Here is a 20,355-nt window from a genome sequence, read left to right as displayed (position 1 = left end):
AAGTGCAATTAATTAAGCTTTCAGATATATATTTTTATAAGTCTGTAGCATTCATACTTCTGAATTTATCAAAGCTGAAGATGACATTAAGACTTTTGGACCACCCTTAAATCACAAAAATCATCATCGCATCCTGTGATTTGGCCAGTCCTCAAAGCTCAGCAGACTGGTTTTGTTGTTTTCTTTAAGTTAGTTGATTTTAGTTTTGGTTTCAATCCGTTTTTGGTGGGAGAAGGAAAGGAATAGTAGCTGAGCAAGCATTTCTATTCACTGACATGGTGCCATAAGTTGTCAAGTCCTGTGCCTCATAAAAACTACAATACAAATCATATAATAATAATTTAATAAAATACACTAACAAAGTAATATTGGCAATAATAAAGTAATAGTGGGTACATTTTATAATGAAAAATAATTATAAATCTAAATACAATTAAAAGGAGAAACGTTGAGTTGTATATATGATAACAGAATAACTTTTTTTAAATCCCATGGAACTACACTATGCAAACAGGGAACCCGAACTTGTACCACAGACTTTAATTAATAGTACAGTTATGAAAATATGCTATCATCAATGGTAACATATGTTCCACACCAGTGCAGATTTTTGGTGGTGATGTGGTATATGGGAGTCCTGTATTTTAGGATATAAGCATACAACTTCTCTAATGAAAAATTTAATTATAAAAGACTTTTGGAAATTCTGCCTAGTCCAGAAATAATGAACATATGAACTTATGAAGCATTCACATCTAATTACTCATTGGTCTAGTGTTTATGTTTTCCATCCTTTCTTTAATGTCTCCCTATTTTTCTGTTCAGAAAAGTAAATTCTATTTTAACCAATTCCATCTGTCTGTGTCTAATAGACATATAATGGTTTTTATGATGTAGGAAAGAAAGATTTTAGAATTTTATTTATGCATAATGGGATTCGAGCATTTTTTTTAAATGTTTGAAGATTTTGGTATTCATTCTTTATTTGATGCTAAAAAGGAAAAAACAGTAACCCCCTGTCTGGCTTCTCTCTTTTCAGACCTGAATCTGGAGCCTTACATGACATATGAGTATAGGATTTCGGCGTGGAATAGCTATGGACGAGGATTCAGCAAATCTGTTAGAACCAGCACAAAGGAAGATGTGCCTCAAGGAGTGAGTCCCCCAAGGTTGACCAAAATGGATAATGTGGAAGACGTAATCGTCCTAAACTGGAAGAAACCTCTGCAACCAAATGGTATCAAGCTACTTTTAAACTGAGGCAATATAGTTCTATATTGTCCATAAGGGCATTGAAATAAGTGTAATCTATAACTTAAGTGGCATGCTTATAACCTCTGAAAAGCATTTGCTAGTAAAAGGAACTTTTTATTGTTGTTAGATGCCACCTAATCATTCACTTTTTGGAATAGCCTTCATAAACATTCAACAAAAGAAAAGAAAATTTTCCTTGAATCCAGCGTATATCTGAGCTGTTTTCAACCAATCAAGCATGTTCAGGGGAGGCAAAATAGTTTTACCATTGAAAGTAAATGAGTTTGGTGGTGAAGGGAAATAAACATAAATGACTCTGCTTGTCTATGTCACTAATCCATCTCCATAATAGTGAGTTAATTAAGAATTTCTTGAACATAGCAATGCGAACACAAATAAAAATTAAATAATGCCAAAATATGACATTTCTTCAGAACATTAAGACATGGTAAGTTGTTTGCAAATAGTTTAAATGATATGACACCTAAAAATAGATGTTTTGTCCGACTCTTTTAGGTCCTATTATTTACTACATTCTTCTCCGAAATGGAATTGAATGCTTTCGGGGATCATCACTGAGCTTCTCTGACACAAAGGGAATTCAGCCATTTCAGGAATATTCATATCAGCTGAAAGCTTGCACAGTTGCTGGGTGTGCTGCCAGCAGCGAGGTAAGGGGAGTTTGCCTAAATGCTAGACAGAGAGATTCAGTGTGAAGACTGTATAAATGCCCAGGTTTTGAGTGATTTTCCCCAGTGACAGAGAGCGATGCTCCCTCGTAGCGGTATTGTCACCTGTGTCACCTCAACCAGGTCCTCTTACTTATGCCTGAAAGCATAAGACCACACTGGGAGAGATGTTTATCCAAACCTCAGTCTTTTATTAATAACCTTACAAATGAAACTGGAATTAATATACTACTCTTTTTCACAATTTTCCCCCACCAACTCTTTTCTGGCAATCTTATAAATCCAAAGCCGTTGAATATGGGTTTCTGTTTAAATTTTACTACCGTATAAATTGCCTGTCATAGAAAGGTGGAAAAAAGGATCAAAAAATAAAAACCTTGAATGATATAAAAATAGTTTAGCGTTCACTGCCAAAGCCTCTGCAAGAATTGGTGAAAATCTGAACCCTGGCACCAGGAATCAGAATGGAGAAAATCAGAAAGATGCAACAGGTAATGGGGAAATGAATCTGTAATACTTGGTAGTCAACTGCAGGTGGGAGAATAAAAAGAAATAGTCATGGATGCTTCAAGATACTGGCTTGACCAATTTACGGATAGTGGTGCTGTTCTGCAAGCAAGGGGAAAAAAAACAGAAGATAAAACCAAAGTAAACTAATAAAAAGATCAAACATTTTTAGGTATTTTAAAATGTAAAGAGGAGGCGCTATTAGCCGAATGAGGGAAGCAGATATTATTTGATGTTTTAGGTGAAAATTTCCATCCAGAAGCTGAGTTACAAAGTGACTAGAGTTTGCTAGAAAGAGCTCGATGGGAAGTTGATGCAATGGCTTTGAATATGGCCATCTAAGGAGAGAATATGGAGTGACCAAGACAGGAAGCCATGGGTGATAAGTATTGGGAAATGCTACCAAAGGGAGAAAAACCCACAGATGAGACTGGGGGAGAAAATTTAGAAAGAAAATAACCATTTCATGGAAGCCACCCAAGTCAGAGGGAGCCCAGGAAGTCATGACCCCAAACACACAATAGCTCTTATTTCTTCATACGGTTAAAACTTTAGGAGAGTAACATCATATACTATGCAAGAATCATCTGAGTACAACATTCAGTTCAACTGGTCTGTTCAACACAGTATATGTGCGCAGATTTTGTTCAACAAACCACTAGAAGCATCTCTGAGCGTGCCGCCATTCAGACTGGCCCAATCCAAAGTTACGTCCTGAATGGTCAGAAAACAGTTCTGTGTTTTCTGCATAGATGCAGCTCATAAATGTAGCAACCAGATGCACAGCAATTGATTAAAAAGCAAAATCAAAGTTAATTCTGGAAGAAGAAAAAAAACCCAGCCAATTTTCACCCAAAACTTGATTTTGAAACTATTGAATAAATCATCAGTTGGTTTCTTATCACTTGGTTCTTTTTCCAGAACATAGATGCAGACACTTTCAGCTCACCCTGGGCATCACAGGAAAGTCTGCCCATTTATACTGCTCAAAACGTATTCTATGCAAACAAGTTCAGATGTGGGTTCCGCTCCATATTTACCGGTGCTTAAAATGTACAAAATCAGGCTGTTAAAATGCAAAGACACTGATGGACCATATGGAAGAGAGTTATCAAGAGTTTTCTAGTAAGGACAGTCTGCCAGGCAGATTTTACTTGTTTAAACTGAGGACTGCGCTCTGCTGTCAAAATCATTGTTGAACCTGTTGTGATAAATGGTAGTCCGAGACTTATGTAATGTTGTCATGTATTCAAGGTCAGATTTCATCGTTTAAATAGGATGGGAGGGAAAGAATAAAAGAGGAAAACTGCTTCTCCAAGCCCTGCTAATGATATGCCAGGCCAGACAACAACATTTTAAAACAAAAGTGACATTCTCATTGATCAGGATACCTGGTGTACTATTACCACGAATTGCTGTTTAATTCCTATGTCTTCAGGTTGTTGCAGCCACTACCCGCGGAGTTCCAGAAAGCATCCCCTTGCCAAGAATCACAGCCCTCAGTGCAGAGACTCTGCATTTGAGCTGGAGTGTCCCTGAGAAACCAAATGGCATCATTAAGGAATACCAGCTCAGGCAGCTTGGGGAAGGTCTCATCCACACTGACACTACTGACACGAGGCAGCATACGGTTACAGGTAAAAAAAAAAAAAAAGAGGAAAACTTACCAGGGGAGACTGGGTTCTGTCATTGTGGTTAGGGGGAGAAGCATCCCAGGGGTGTGTGTTTAATATATGAGGTCACTTCGAAAGGATGTGTTCTCTTGACATATGGTCAGGTCCCACTTATCCATGCTAATAGAAGAGCCCACACTGGCAGCAAAAGCCGCAACAGCAGATAACTTCAGAAATAATTTATATTTGTCTTTGATATGCATTCTGTGTAGGGTTTTTTGCATCAGAATTAACTTTTTTTTTTAGATAAACAGTGAAATGCATTTTCATTCCTCAAGGATATACACATTGATGATGGGACTAGGATAACCAAGAATGTACTGGAAGGTGGGAGAAAACCCAGCCAGAGGCTGAAATTTGTCTGCTGAATGGATAATGAATAGACAGAGCTGGTGACCTTTGACTGGTTGTGCTTATTACTATTATTAACAGTCATTAATAACAATCACAATATTTTAACCAGTAAAGTTTATTATAATTAGTTTTAATACTACAACAATAATATAGTCTAATAGTATAATTTAGTAATTCAATAACTTTAGGTATTTACTAGTAGTGATTATAGTAGCAGTTCTAGCCCAAATGTCACTTCTAAAGATAGACCTTTTCTGACCAGCCAGTCTACAGTAGCTTTTTTAACATATCACCTCATCACCATGTTTTATTTTCATCAGAGATTTTCACTGCTTGATATTTTACTATTGGTTGGTTTTTCAGTCTTTTAATGTTTTCCCCACTAGAATATTATCTCCATAAGAGCATGGACATTGTTACCTTGTCTAATACTGTATCTCTAGAATTCAGCCCTTGCACCTAGCAGAGTAGATGCCAAATAAATGTTTCTGGAATAAGTAAATGTAACATGGGCCACCCATTGTCCTAAACACTTTGCATCAAACAGTTGATTTGCATACCAAACCCATTGGGTAAATAGAATTATTACCCCCATTTTACTGAAAAGAATGCTGCAAGCGATTACATAATTCATTACATTAGTTCATTATTTGGGCCTACGAAATCATCCTGAATATAAAAGTCATATAATTTAAATTCTGAGGCCACATGCAAGATTTTACACAGTTTTACTTTTACCCTATTGTCAGCCACCCTCTCCAAGGCCTCCTAAGCGAGCGCCCTCCTTCCAATGGACTCCTAGATAATAAGACTCACATTGAAATGCAGAAAGACCTGCAAAATTGTACCTGTCTTTATCTAATGAGGAGGCACAGGCTATACTTTACAGGTAGAAAAAGAAATTCATCATGTTTTGCTCTTAAGTTCCCCAATACCCTGACACATGAAAGTAACCATTCATTAATGGAGTCTCCCCTGTTTTTCCGAATGCCAGGAGCTTGAGGGAGGTCCTTAATAAATATTTGTGGATTAGCACACTGCCTTCCTTATCTCAAGATCTTGAGCTAAGTCACTGATAATGGTGAGGAAAACCCTACTTAATCAGTTCAGAAGACCAAATGTGGTCCTTATATCTTATTTTACTTAAAGTGAAAACCATCACAAATGATTAAAATAACATTGGTTTATGTAATAAAATCTTACGTTTATATGGTCCTTTATAATAAAAAAAAAATTGTTTGCATTTTGACTCCTTTGATTCTCACCCACATCCCCACAAGAAAGATGTTTTTAATGTACACATTTGAAAGATGAGTAAGAAACCTGATGTATTCAAAAGATCCACCGCCTCCTTCTCTAAGGAAATCGGAATGTTTCATAAAAAAAAAAAAAAAAGTGTTGCCAACTCAGTGTGTTCTAGATATTACACTCAGTGCTCTAAAATGACTTTCCTGCTCTTAATAAGCTCTCAATAATAGGGGATGCTGACAAGGAAAGGGAATACTGCAAATACAGTGGAATTGGTGCTACAGCAGAACTCTATTCAGGAAACAATGGTGGAAATAAAAAAAAATGGCTTGGAGTGGACAGAGGAATGTTAATTACAGAGTTCTGAAAGCCAAATTAAGGCCCGTTAAGACTTCATCCTAGTAAAGGTTTCACAATAAAGTGGGACACAAGGCTAAGGAAATTTCTTTTTCTTATAGTGTCTACCTACTTAACCAGATTTTCCTTTGAATTGTTGCCAGTTACACTGATTTCATTTTGTAGAAACTGGCATGTGTAAGCCAACAAGCCCAAATTCATTTGTAACGTTGAAACCAGCAGGATTGATAGCCTCATTAATTATAAAATAATTGCAAGGATTTTTCTTCAGACACCTTCATTCCACCAGTTCTTCTTTCCATTGTTATTTTAATGGCTATTTTCATATCAGAGAGGATTTTATACACACAGCCTGGTACCACTGATCCTTTTTCATTAGGATATTTTAAAGTTGTCCATACAATTTTAATTGTTAGAAAATTAAATGGAGATCCTTTAGAAGTCATTTGGCCCATGTCTTTGTGGGGAAAATTTAATAAAGTGTTTTAAATAGATGAGAGAATGATCACCTTTGACAGTGCAACCCTAAACAGGGATTATCTTTGTTGAATGAGGAAATAAACCCCTTTCAACAAAAACAGTCCCTGATCTGTAGTTTCTATGTGAGAAAAATGGTGATAGGCATTAGATAATCTAAAACCTGAGATCTGTACAGGGTAAACTCTCTATCTGCTGAAGAGAATTCAGTTACATGGTTAGCTGATGGACCAAATTCAATATGGAAGTATTTTATGATGCGAATGACTATTCTATTGAGTTCGTGGAATGAACTAAAAATAATGAAATGTATTTCACATTCCCTCTCCAGTGTTTGGTGAGAGAGCTGCGTGAACCCCCTAGGATAAATGCTTTGATTTTCTCATCATTCCTAAAACCTCGTCACTCCCTAAGCAACAGTAGAACATTAATGAAGCTGTAGCGCTTGTCTTCCAGGAGCCTGAAAAATCTAGGTCCTTAGAAAAGACAGAAGGGAAAGCAAGCACCTTGCCTGAACTCCTTTGTCTCCATGCTTATTTTTAATTACATCAAAGCTTTAGAAACATGATCCCGTAAATGCTTTGCGGGAATAGTGGCGAATGCACTCATCATGTGAAATCCATAAATTGCTTATAATCCTCTCAGGATGTTTAAAAAAAAAAGCATTAAGTAATTGAAGACAGGAAGTCCTCGGTTAATTATTTAGAGGTGTTATCAATGCTTTAAGTAAACCGAAGCATTTTCTGCTATCTCACTAAGCTGAATACCATGGGGACGAAAGAGGAGCAGCCATCATCTTCTCATATTCGCTAATGCAAACAGCCCGTGGCAGCTTGTCAATAAGGGACCTTTTCGTATCATTTATTACAAAACGCATACACCATCCTGTACAGAACAATTTGAATGTCACTATGGCATTGTTTCGCTTTGGGTTTCTACTAGCTCGTAGATGGGCCTCAAAATGTGAGCGATGGGGCAGAGGGAAAGGGTAAAAGGATTAACTAAATAATTAGGGCCACAGCAAGAAAAATGAATTAAGCATGTCCTCTTTAGCAGCAGGTCTGGTAAGCCCTATGGGTCTCTTAACTCTGAGGAAATTATTTTCAAAATAATTAATTAAAAAGTCGCTTGCCATAACATTTCACTTAAAGCTAAAACCCACCAGTGTTAAGTTAGCAAGGGGAGAGAACAGTTTTGCCTTCCTTTCCCACCTGCTTAGAAACTCATGAAAAGCCTGTGTACTAAAATAGCATAAACCCTGCTTATGGGGAAACATAATACTGATGTTATATGTTATCCTACACATCACTTTTGAAAAAAAAAAGAGAGTATAGTTTGACCATCAATATAATAAAATTGGAAATTCTTTATAAGATGATTAGATTGCATTAGTACTCTCTAATGTACTCCTCTAGCATCCTACAGTTTGCTCTCTTGGTATTTATTATATTTCGTTGTAATATGCTTCTTATATTATCTCTATTACTCAACTAGTAGGGAAAGTTTTGAGAGGATAGAGACAATAGCTCCTTGTTTGTCATTGTGTCCTTGGAACTTCTCACTGTACTTAACATGAGTAAGGTGTTCAAAAAATATTTGTTGAATGAATGAATACTGAATATTAAGCCAGTATCTAAATTATTACATTTCACTTTAATTGGAGATAAAAAATCCCTCTGTCAGATGCATCTAACTCTCAGGCAGAACTGTCTACATAATGTGGGAGGCTCACTGCAAAATTAAATTGGCGGGGCCCTTATTCAAAAATCATTACTAATTTCAAGATGGTGAAATCAGAGCATTGAAACCAAACAAACCTGGGGCCCTTCTAAACACAGAACTGTATACACCCAGGAAGTTGGCCCTGACCTCAGGTCATATAGATTTTATTGACAGTGTATTTACTTAACGGAAACAGGTATGGAGAATCCTAGAATGGAGATCATGTGTAAACAAGGAATTGGTTTGTCTTAGTGGCATGGGGAGCTGCTAAGATTGTGATGGATATTATCAACAAATGTGCTAGCTCATGAAATATTTCTTAATCAAATTTTGTAAAGCAAATCATAAATTAAATACACCTTCATTGACTCTCAACTATGGTGCCATAATTTACCAGGTTTGAATATCCACATTTTTTCACATAGCATCAGAGTAATCCAAACTAGAAATAGGGTCTCGCTCTACCCATCACAGCCACGGTTTCCAGTGGATGCTGGAAATTCCTAGGACTCTCCTTGAGCAGAGTGGTCCTGGAAGAAATCACTGAGTGAGGTCCCAGGCAAGTGAGGGCAAAGGGAAGTGGTGCTAATGTCAGCAGAGACTTGAATGGTGAGTAAGGTGGATCCTGCTCAATGTCCAGTGCCAGGACAGGTCACTGGCCCACAAGATGGCTTATTTACAATACTTGATACCTACCTGACAAAAACATTTTAAAATAACCTAGTCCTTTCAGCACTTGAACTGACCACTAACACAGCTCATTGAGGGACCCATGGAGTTTTCTGTTCTTTAGGACTACTTGAGAGTTCTTTAGAAAATAACAGATGACGCGATAGGATAATGGGCAGAATGCTTTGAAGTAGCACTTGCTATCTGAAATTATAATGGACAAAGTGCCTTTTCCTGACTATTTATCTGGAGATTAAAAATTAGAAGCAAGCTGTTCTTTATAGTTTGTATCAAATGTAGCTTGCATAGGCATGAGTTTTTGTTTTCCAAATCATATTTTTATGATCCATGGGAAGACATTCTGAGTCCCTTTTTAACACACATTTACTCTTGAAAGTAACGTTACTTGAAAGTGTAATTGTAATGAGTTTGGCTCTATTATGCCTCTTTCCTTTAAAAGAGAACATGATTCCCTATAGAGAAATTCAGGTAATTTGCAGGCGCAGTAATCTTCACTATACTGAAATGTTAAATACTTGGCTTTTTTCCATGCATTTGCCTTTCTCCACTCTGCAACTGCTATTTCCTACTCTTTTAACTTGAGGCTGAGCACTTGAATGATGTTTTCTTTTTCTCCTTCTCCTCTTCGACTTCAGGATTAAGTTACAGTCAGAAGGGTTCCTTTGAGACATGTCTTTATTTCCCTCTTCTCATCCTGATCAATTCATGAGTAATTTTCAATTGGTATGCCCTTTTCATTGTCAGATGCTAATATTTCATGTATATCTCATTTTAAGGACTACCAATAGGGGCTTACTTAAAATGACAGCAAATTCAAGTTGAAATGTGTTGATTTTATTGAGCTTCACAGAGTCATATATATGAAAGGTCATCCAGTTCATGTAAATCATCTATGTCTGATGACAGTCAATGCATTCCTCACAGATTATTTGAACCAAGTCTATCAGTAATCCAATCCTCTAGCAATATGAAAAATACAAGACTTAAGAAATAGAATATAAAAAATTATGGATTCAGATATTGCCTTCTCTCAAGTTAGTCTGTAGCCCCATTAAGTAGTCTGTACTCTCATGCCTACAGTTTACAGATATGGAAGCTGAGACACCTGGAGGTCAGAAAACTTGCCCATGGCCATCATAGTAAGTAGATAAATACTAGAACCCAAGTAGTCTAACTTCAGACATCATTCTCTTATCCACCACGCTGCATGAAATGTGATACTATTCAAAATGAAAATATTTAATTATATATCCCCATTTATATTTTTTAAATTCCTGGAAATTTCATAGGACCTTAAGCAACTATCATTGTTTTCTCAATAAGGCTAGAAAGCCTGACCATTATTCTCAGCCATGTTTCTCAGTCCTACTGGTGCTGGAGAGCCCCAGGGAATTCTCACTCCAGAGGCTGATGCTGTGAGAGTTCTTGACTCAGTTGTAGGAAAGAATTCAAGGACTAGTCAGTATGTGCAGCCAAGAAAAAATTTAATACATAGCAAAAGTACATGCTCAAAGGGGAGTGAGTGAGGGCATTCTCCAAGGGAGGAGAAGCACTCAGGGTTGGGGTTCCTGCCATATGAGGACTTGGAGTGGCCCCTCCCTTTTTGGTTATGCTAATGAAGGGTTGGTGAACTGCACCTTTCATTGGCTCTTTACTGGCACCAACCTGAATGAGGAACTTTCTGTTATGGGTCACTTTCCCCTCCCTCCTTTCCTCTCTAACCTGTCTCACAACAGTACAGAATCCCGATCTCTTCCCTTATTAGCTTTGTGACCAGGGGCAAGTTCCTCCAACTCTCTCTGTCTTTGCTTCCTTATCTATAAAATGAACAGACAAAAGTGTGTACCTCAGGGGGTGAGTGCAGGGCATGGATTGTGTTAATGCCTGTGAAGTGCACAGAAGGGGCTGTTGAAGTAGGAAGTGCTCAACAAACAGCTACTGTAAAGCATGAATTATATTACCTAGTAACCAACGTCTTGAAAATAACTGCATTTCTCATAAAATGTTTTTAGTTGATGTATAGAATCCAGAACACTAAAAGAGGACTAAAAATGGAACAACAGAAAACATTTTTTTAAAACTTGAATTGTTTTTTTTTAACTTTATGATTTTTTATTTGACTTGATGTTTGAACTAAATCCTTAGCATATTTGTTTCACATTTAGAGCAGCTATGATGGTTTCTACCATTTTTAGGCCTTTCAGTTGCTGTTTAATCTTCAGATGAATGACAGTCATTGAATTATTTCATTGTATTTGACTGTAGGTTTTATGTAATGTTGAAAGCACAGAGCTTGTGTCAAAGTCCCAGGTTTGTCCCCTAACCCCACCTAGCCATGCACTCACTGTGTGGATGTTTGGTTCTCCGATTTTCTTACCTGTTAAACAGGAATAATGATGGCTTTTCTGGTGAAAGTCAAAGTGAAGCCACTTCATATATGAAAGGGACTATTCATGTTGTTGTCAATTATCTTTCCCATAATCTTGTAACTCTTTCTAGCTTATTTAAAGGTAGGCTATCTAGGATGGGTTCATGTCAATGGCTTATGCTCCCCCTGTACAATGTGTAGTATTTTGAGCTTGTGCTTGGGCATGTGAACTTAATAGTAACTGTAATAATAACATAATTTAGAACTTTTTCTGGTTCTATTGTCCCAGAAAACTCAGCTCAAATAAGATTAACAGGAAATGTCATTTGTTGCCTCATGAAATTAAAAAGCCAGGTGTAGTCTTTAGGCCTGGCTCACTTCAGGTACCTAAATGGTATTTCCAAGAAGTGGTATCTTCTCATCTCATCTCACCTCCATTTTCAAGTTCTGTGGTGAAAAAAAAGAACCATCAGCAGTTAAAAGAAAAAAGCACATCTACTCCTAAAATAAGCTCTTATTGGCTTGAATTAAATCAAGGACCCAATCCTGAGCTGCCAATATGGGAAGGGAATGTGGAGCTTTGTGTCCAGGTGCAACCTCAGTCTAGGTGGAGTTAACCTTAAACAATGCGCAAGGCCTGATGGTAGTCAAAGGGCTGCTTATACAAAGAAATTTTGAGTTTCTTTTTATAAAGAAGAATGAATGGACACTTGAAGTTAAACGTAGCAGATATGGATCACATGACACATACTAACAAACATCAGTTGAAATGAGCCTAAGCCTGTTTTTACCCCTTGTCTTCCCTCTGTGACCCTTGAAATGTGGCTAACACACCCACATGCCATACTGCTAGGGGCAGACAAAAGCTCTTGAGGACAAGCTCTCCAGGAATTAGACCATCATTCTCTCCTACCTTCGCTTGCGATCCCATGCCTCCCTCTCTTATCATTCTAACTCTTCGGTCTTTTCCCCAGTTCATCGTCTCCATTCCTCTTGGTTTGTTGATGATTTGAACTCCTCTGGCTTCCTGTCCTAGATTTTCTACCCAACACTGAGTTCAGCATCCCGTGTTGATTCCAAGAGGCATATACTAGTATATGTCTAATATACTAGAGAGATATATACTAGTAGCTTCAAGAGATATATATTCCTTCCATGAAACCTGTCTCCAGATTCCTAGGCCAACCTATCCCATCCAATTTAAACACCTCTAACAATTTAAACATCTCTAACAAACTTCTTTGGGAAAAACCCTCAATCAGAAAATCTGAAAAGCATTAATAAACTAGCTGTACACTAATGTAATGGCTTTAAACAGCTATCTTCCAGCATTCGGGTCATGTGTAAAATGGATGCCATTCAATTCACTTCAAAAAGATTTTGTAAGGAAATGACGACTTCTGTTTTTTGTATGCATTAAATTGCCTTTTGGTTACTTACCTTATTGCAAATACCCTCAAAACTACAGTCATCTTTATTATACCTCTGAGATGATGATTTTTTTTTCTCTTTCATCTTAATACTTATCCTAAAATTTTTTTCCAGCCATCACTGCATGTCTGAAACAAACCACCCAGAACACAAAATGAGGAAGAGAATTGAGAACACAAAATGGGAAGACAATTGAGGCATTTTTGGTCAGAATTGTCCAGAGAAGAGTTAATTTTCTCTTCACTTTTTTCACCAGTTCTTGCTCTGGCATTCAGAAAAATCAAGAAAACATTTATTGTTCACAAAATGTGTATATGGATTTTTTATTATTATTTTATTAATACTCTTGAAAAGGGTAGAAAAGAATCTCCTGCTCAATACAATAGATACCATGAACAGTGATATTTATGGGATTATGTGGAAGGAACCATTGGTTAGATCATACTTGTGATGGACGTTTTAGCCTCATAGCCCTGCCATCCTAAGGAGCATTTTCATGGGCTAGCTCTTCCTTAAGCATCATTTAACAAACATCATCGAGCACTTCACATAGGCACTAAAGAGAAAATCCCAAAAGGAAACAAACAACCCTCAAAAATACCACCCCTACTCCCAAAGACCTTCCATTCTGATTGAGAAGGTAAGATATTCACCAGATGAAATGCTGTTGTAAAGAGTGACACTCCCTTTTCTGTAACAGGGTTAAAGGGAGACATTGTCAGACTAAATCAACTTCCCACTGTAACTTCTGACCTTCATTCTTGAATGTTCTCTTCCATTCTCCTTTGAGCTATATAGTCTATAATGTTTAGTATTTTCCCATAAGCTTTTATCAAATATATGTGACTTGGGTATGGCTTAGATCCCTCATAATATTTCTCATTTGTAAATCAGACAAATAGCAAAATTTTGTAATCTTCCATAGCAACCTGCTGAAAGGTTATAATCAAATAGGTCCCTGCATCTTATCACCAATTTGATAAGGAAACACAAAGGGCTCTGAAGCTGAATCCTGGAACAGCTCCAGCTGCATCACACTGTTGCTTTAGCAGGGAACTCAGACTATTCCTCACCCCCCAATTCTAAATGAATTAATTCCTTAACTTATTCATTCATTTGCTACCACTTACCAAGCACCAATATTGTGCCAGTCACTACTCTAAGGCTACAGTGGCAGATAAAGTTCTGGCTCTTTTGGAGTTTACATCATAGGGGGGAGACAAACAATAAATAAACAAATATTTTGTTTTTTTTTCAATATACATATATATTGATGTATAATAATTTATCAGATAATGTTGGATACTAGGAAGGAAGAAAGTAGGGAGAGGGGATAAAGAGTGATGGGGTGGTACTTTAGATAGGTCAGAAATCTCTTCCATGTTAAGAGAAAGCTACATACAATGAAAGTGACACATGGATTATCTGGAGGAAGTCACCCCACCAGAAAGCAAAATATGCGAAGATGTACTTCAAAGTTCATGGAAAATGAGTATAGAATATAATAAACTTTGAGTCCATGTTATAACTTGACCCAATTATTTAATGTCATTTGAACATAGACTATATCCTATGAATGTATCCATAGAATTATATATATATTCTTTTCTATATAAAAGAAAAAAAATTCTATTGTTTGAACTTTCCCAAGAATCAAGGAGAAACAGGTCTTCTTAGCCTCAATATGCCCCTTGTTAAATGTTGCTCTCTTAAGTTTGCCTCTGCTAAAACAAAAGTACTATTCTAGATAACCGATTTCCATTTCTCAGCTTTAGAAGGTAGGTGCTTTAATGGTTTCCACTTTGATAGATCAGTAGAGGCAGGCAAAAAGAAGCTTAGTATAACTTTCCCAAGGTCACCAGTCACAGAGTAAAGTTTAACAATGTATGGCTTTTTATTGTAAATGGATTAAGTCATTCTTTTTACCCTGGGGACTTATTGAGCAGTTACTGTGCTGTATCACTGTCCTAGTACAAAAGAAGTAGGTAGTTAGATCTCCTCCTCAAATTATGTCAGTTCTGTGTGTAAAGGCAGAACTAGAGAAGTAAGCTTGACTTGGAAGATTATGGGCACATATGGTGAAGAAGTGCAAAGTTAAAAAAAGAAAAAGTGTTGATGGGTATTAATATGAGCTAAGTAAGGCTTGAGGCTAGAAAATGTTGACTCTGAGCTTTTATTTTTTCTGCCCCTTTTCATCTGAGAAGCAGTTTCTGGAACCAGGTGGGTATCCCAGAGAAGAAAAGATTCAGGCGGGATTTGATAACTGTCCACAAATATTTGAAGAACTGTCATGTGGAAAAGAAATCAGATTTATTCTATATGTCTCCAGGGGTGGAAGCAACAGAAAAATGCCACCACACTATAAGAAGGACTTTCAAACAATATAGTAACTCTAGAGCTCTCCAAAGACAGAAGGGGCTCTTCGGGAGATGGCATTCTCCTATCGCATAGGCAGGGCAGCCTCTTCAATGACATTTTGTATGGGGAATCAAGAAAAAAGGTGATGAATGGATTCCCTGCATTTTAAGTTCTCTTCCAAGGCTGAGAATTCATTATTTTATCAGTGTTAAATAAAGGTTTTATTAATACTTAACTGTTTATGAATTTTATGTATTTGTTAGAAAGTGTCTTATGCTGTTAAATTTTGTTGACATCACATCTGCAACTCTGCGTGTTACTTCTGGCATGTAATTGGTACTAAGTGTAATCTTTTCAAGATATACTTTATTTTCTGTTTCTAGGTCTCCAGCCGTACACCAACTACAGCTTCACACTTACAGCTTGTACATCTGCGGGATGCTCTTCAAGTGAGCCTTTTATAGGTCAGACACTGCAGGCGGCCCCGCACGGTAATGAAAAAGAAAATCCATGATTGGGAGAAGATGTTTTTGTATGGTGTTTTGAAGTGAGCTCTATAAGCTCCTTCATTAGAAACAAGAAAGAAGGAATAAAATTGATAGATGCAAAGAAAAAATATTCTAGGTTCCCATTCCTTGGGCTTGGTTAAACTATATATAGCCTCCTAAAGTAAGTTTGCTTTCCATTCCTTAAACTTTACGATTTGGTTTTCTGTGGAAAAAAATATTGTATACTTGAATATGAAATTCTTCAAAAAAATTCAGAAGTTAAATATTTCCAGAACACCTAATATATAAAAAGCAGTGTGCTAAGTGCTATAATTAACTAAAATATTCCCTGCCCTCAAGAACATACCATGAAGCATTCAAAATCTATATGAAGAGACAAAATCTGGAAGGTGATGTGATAAAAAAGTGAATGTACAAAGCATTCAGGTTGATCTAAGGAAGGGTAGAATACAGGTTTTTTTGGAGCACATGACTCCTGTGATGGACTGTGAGAACAGAAAGGATTTTAACAAATAAACAATATAAGAGATGAACTCTCAAACACAGCTTGAGGAAATGTAAAGTGGTACTATTACCATGGAAAGCAAGTTGGCGATGTCTGCTAAATTTAATATGTGAATTCCCCATGACACATCACTTTCATTTTGATTATCTATGCCTGAAAAAAAAAATTTTCACAACTGCACAAGGAGACATATATCAGGATGCTTTTTGAAACATATTTTTTTTCTTAGTGGCAAAATGTCAGAAGCCATATAAATATCCATGAGCATGAGAAATGCTAAATAAATTCAGATATACTCACATTATGGAATGCCATGTTTTTTTTGTTTGTTTTTTGTTTTTTTGCATGGGCAGGCACCAGGAATGGAACCCAGGTCTCTGGCATAGCAGGCAAGAACTCTGCCTGCTGAGCCACCGTGGCCTGCCCAGAATTCCATGTTTTAGTTTAAAAGAATGAGATGATCTGTACATATAAAGAGGAAATTGAAAAACTATGTTTAATATGGGGTATACTTTATGCATAAAAACAACATGGAGAAAAAATAATATTCATTTCCATAGGTCAATAAATATATGTGCATATATCTGCAAGTATACATCCCCAACAATGAGTGCATGTGGGATGGGCAAATGTCATCTACTGTCAGGAGGAAAATATGCTCAGTAGCTTGTGCTAGTGATCAACTAATTATTTTGTTCATCTTTATTATCTGTTTTTCATATGGGGAAACCAAGGCATGCATAAGTTTTGAAACAGAAGTAAAATGGCAATTATCACAGTAGAGTCCTGCACTACTTGTCCATTACTTTTCTAATGAAAGGGATTGTTGTACCTCATAATATTAGACCTGAACTTCCTACCAGTAAATGGGGAATAGAATGGAAAATTCCACATATGGGGCATATGGCTCCTCACCAGGAATTCACTAATGATGTTTTCTATATAAAGAATGTTTCATGTCAAAAAGCTTAGTGTTGCTTTGAAAGGAAGAAACCAGCAGTGGATTTTTTGGAAAGGTAAACTATCAAATGGATACTTTGATGATAATGGATAATTTCTAAAGGATCTATCAACCAGTTTTGGCTGAAACACGACCCTGATAACATAACAGGCCACTTGCTCCAGTTTATTCCACTGAATCCATATATTTAAATTCTTTGAAAACTTGCACTTATTTTTCCACTTTCCCCAGCAAAATTTCTTGAAAGGGCTCAGACCTTATGACTTAAAAAGTATAGCTTTCAACCCTGCAGGAGAGAGTGAGATGAGTAATGTTATCCTTGATTTCTTTTTTTTTAACTTTATGCACCTTTCCTTTAATACAAATAACTAGGTAAATGAATAATGAACAAAAATGGGCTTTCCTCTGTAGAAGAAGCATAGATTTAGAATCCATTTTCTGACTTCGTAAGTGCTGTTTGTGAATAACTGATATGTAGAATAACTGCAGAGTGAGTGCTTAGCTTAGAGGTTGTAAGGGAACAAGTCACCCATAACATTTAGTTCTTCTTATTATTTTCCTGTAAGGTGAAAACAAGCCTCCTATATCATTTTAAATCATCAACCCAAGTTTAACTTTTTATAAAGTGGAATTTTGAAGTGAAAAATCATAGAAACCTATATATACTTAGTCAAATAGTAGGAAGTGTTTGAATTGGATTATTAATCTCTCTTTTTAGAATTACTGCCACCCCAGAGAGCTCTAATTCCATTTCAGAGTTAAATCATGCAAAATTGCAGACATGCTTTCCTCTAGCATTGATATCACAAGGAAGAAAAATGGAAAGATCAATCTTTCACTTTCATTCCAGATTTCTCTTTCTTCACCCTTCTTTTAACTGTTGATGTTCCCTTGAATTTTTCCTCCACTCTTTGAAATTTCAGAGTACTACCTTCAGCTTCTCTGGACCCCCATTTTTCATGGATCCTCCTAACTAGTCATCCTACTTCTGGTCATTTTTCTTCTTTCTCATATTTCCTATCTGGATTATTTTCCCCTTGTTACCCAAATACGCATATCTCACATTCATCACCTCCGTAAAACCCCATTTCCTTCCAGCAAAAAATGTCCATATGTTCCTAGTATGTCTAAATAGACCCTTCAAGTTTTAACTTGTGCCAATCTGTATAGTCTTTCTGTGCTTGCCACATGACATCCAGTTCACCAGCTATGCCAAGGTAGGTGCTGCTTAGCATGTGTTGCACTCCCCTATCTCTGGGACGTTGTGTGGGCTCTCCTCGGCTAAATACCCTTCCCCTACCTATATCCTCATTCAGCTAACTCCCCTTTTTCAAAGCTTAGCTCACATCTCCCTTTCTGGAAATCTCCTGTGACCGCTTTTGCTTTCCATTCTTCCCCATCTCACATCCCAATCTATGACACGTACCCTTCCTAAATTCCATAATGTCACACTATGCTTCCTTTTCTTATGACATTTATCAAGTCAGATCATAGGTTTTCATTCACTTGTCCTTTGTCACCATGATATTGTAAACTCTTTAAAGTTGGTAAGGACAGTATGTCTTTACCCCTACATCTACATGTCCAGCAGAGTCAATGACCCTACACTGGGTAGAATGTTGAATGAATAAAGTCACAAATAGTATATAGCCCAGAAGCCAACACTTCCCTAATATTAGCTTGTTCTGTCACTGGTTTCCAAACAAAAGCCAACCCACAGTAAATGCTGGAATTTTTTTCATTGGAATGAAGATTTTGGGAGATATGGGGGTGGGTGGGTAATATTGCATAGCACTGAAGGTAGATTTCAGACATTTTCAGGAAAGAGGTTTCTTTTCTGCTAACTACTGTGTCACGAGGCCCACCAAAGTTTTCCCTCTGACCATTCCCCATCATGGCTCTCAATGAACCACTTCCCCCTCAGTTGCCCTGGCTTATTTCCCTCACTACCATCCATTTCCTTCCCTTGAACCTGCCTCGTCTTTTCCCTTTTCTTATACAGAATAGGCTGAGACTTTGGCTGGGGTGGGGGTGGGGGGAAAGATCTGGCCATGGAACACATTAGACATCTACCAGAGGTGGGTCTCACTCCACCAAAGGCTTCTTGCAGCTGCTGGAGAATATCGTCTCTATCTCATGGTGCCAGTGAAATAGAGCATCTGTTAGTTATTTATACAGGTTGAAATTTGTCTCATCAATTAAATCAACGGACACAGTGTTATTACCGATATGAACAGAACTTTCACCAGCCTGCACAAATATGAACCTCAAATTTTATTAAAATTTGAAGCAAACCCAAAATCGTGCTTCATTTTATTTCATTAGCTCCTCCAGTTGACTCCAGAGCAATTGTAGGCTGCATTCACTGGTTCAAACTGGAAACTAAGCAATAATGCTTCTAGTACTTTGGTACTAGAATGTTTTTTAATAGATTCTGCAAGGTGAGAAAAACTATGAGCCAAACATTTACATTTATCTCTTGAATCAAAAAAATTAATATCATGTTTAACTCAAGAGCTCTACTTGGTTGAGGCATCTGGCAGCTGTTGGCAGAAAAATCCAAGCATGAAAGTATACCATGATTTGCATTTTTCCAAGCATCTAACGTAGAGCTTTCAGAGCAAAATGTACCACTTTCTCCTCAGAAATAAGTTGCGACTTAAAAAGTCAATCGATTTGGGTCATTTTGAAATCCGCCTTGATTCTTTCAGGATGTGGCTAAATAAATTGTACTTCAACTTCCTGAACATTATTTTCTGTCTGTCAAAAGCTTACTCCCTTGCAAAGTAACTCACACAGGAGGTACAGTCAACCAACAGCTATTGAATAAAGGGACCATAGGATTGAAATGAGTTTTGCAAAGCTGCAGGGGAGAGTTCCAGTGTCTTTTCAGAGCATATCCAGATGACCACATAAAGGGAAAGGCTTGAACTTTCACATCTCTCAGTTCCCCAGCAATATGTTTATACCTCTATAACAGTACTTAAACATTTGATCTCGAATATCTGTATGTATATTTTGTTTTTATACAGAAGAGCAAACTTCTTTAGAGAACGCACCACATCTTAGCCATCTTTGCATCTCCTGGAACCGGCTAGTGTACTTAACATAAGTGTTCTGCAGAAGATGCATCTATATTAAATTCATTCATTAAACATTTATTAGGCTTTGTGCTATCTGTAAAGATACATTGGTAACTAAGACAGGGAATACCTCTGCCTTCATGGAGTTAAGCTTGCATTGATGTATCAG

The 20,355-nt window shown here is 37.1% G+C and overlaps 1 protein-coding gene across 1 annotated transcript in view; it reads left to right on the top strand.

Annotated features, from left to right (window-relative positions):
- The window catches only part of USH2A (usherin), an 844,952-nt gene that overhangs the window by 692,279 nt on the left and 132,318 nt on the right, over nucleotides 1-20,355 (top strand). The window contains exons 53-56 of the mRNA XM_077157816.1: nucleotides 1,040-1,237; nucleotides 1,771-1,925; nucleotides 3,889-4,087; nucleotides 15,512-15,619. Coding sequence (XP_077013931.1) covers nucleotides 1,040-1,237; nucleotides 1,771-1,925; nucleotides 3,889-4,087; nucleotides 15,512-15,619 — 660 coding nt within the window. The remainder of the gene's footprint in view (nucleotides 1-1,039; nucleotides 1,238-1,770; nucleotides 1,926-3,888; nucleotides 4,088-15,511; nucleotides 15,620-20,355) is intronic.

The sequence above is a fragment of the Tamandua tetradactyla genome, chromosome 4 (genome assembly GCF_023851605.1).
Source record: "Tamandua tetradactyla isolate mTamTet1 chromosome 4, mTamTet1.pri, whole genome shotgun sequence".
Classification (NCBI taxonomy): domain Eukaryota; kingdom Metazoa; phylum Chordata; class Mammalia; order Pilosa; family Myrmecophagidae; genus Tamandua; species Tamandua tetradactyla.
The sequence above is the reverse complement of the archived record's forward strand: the minus strand, read 5'-3'. Positions and strand labels throughout refer to the sequence as shown.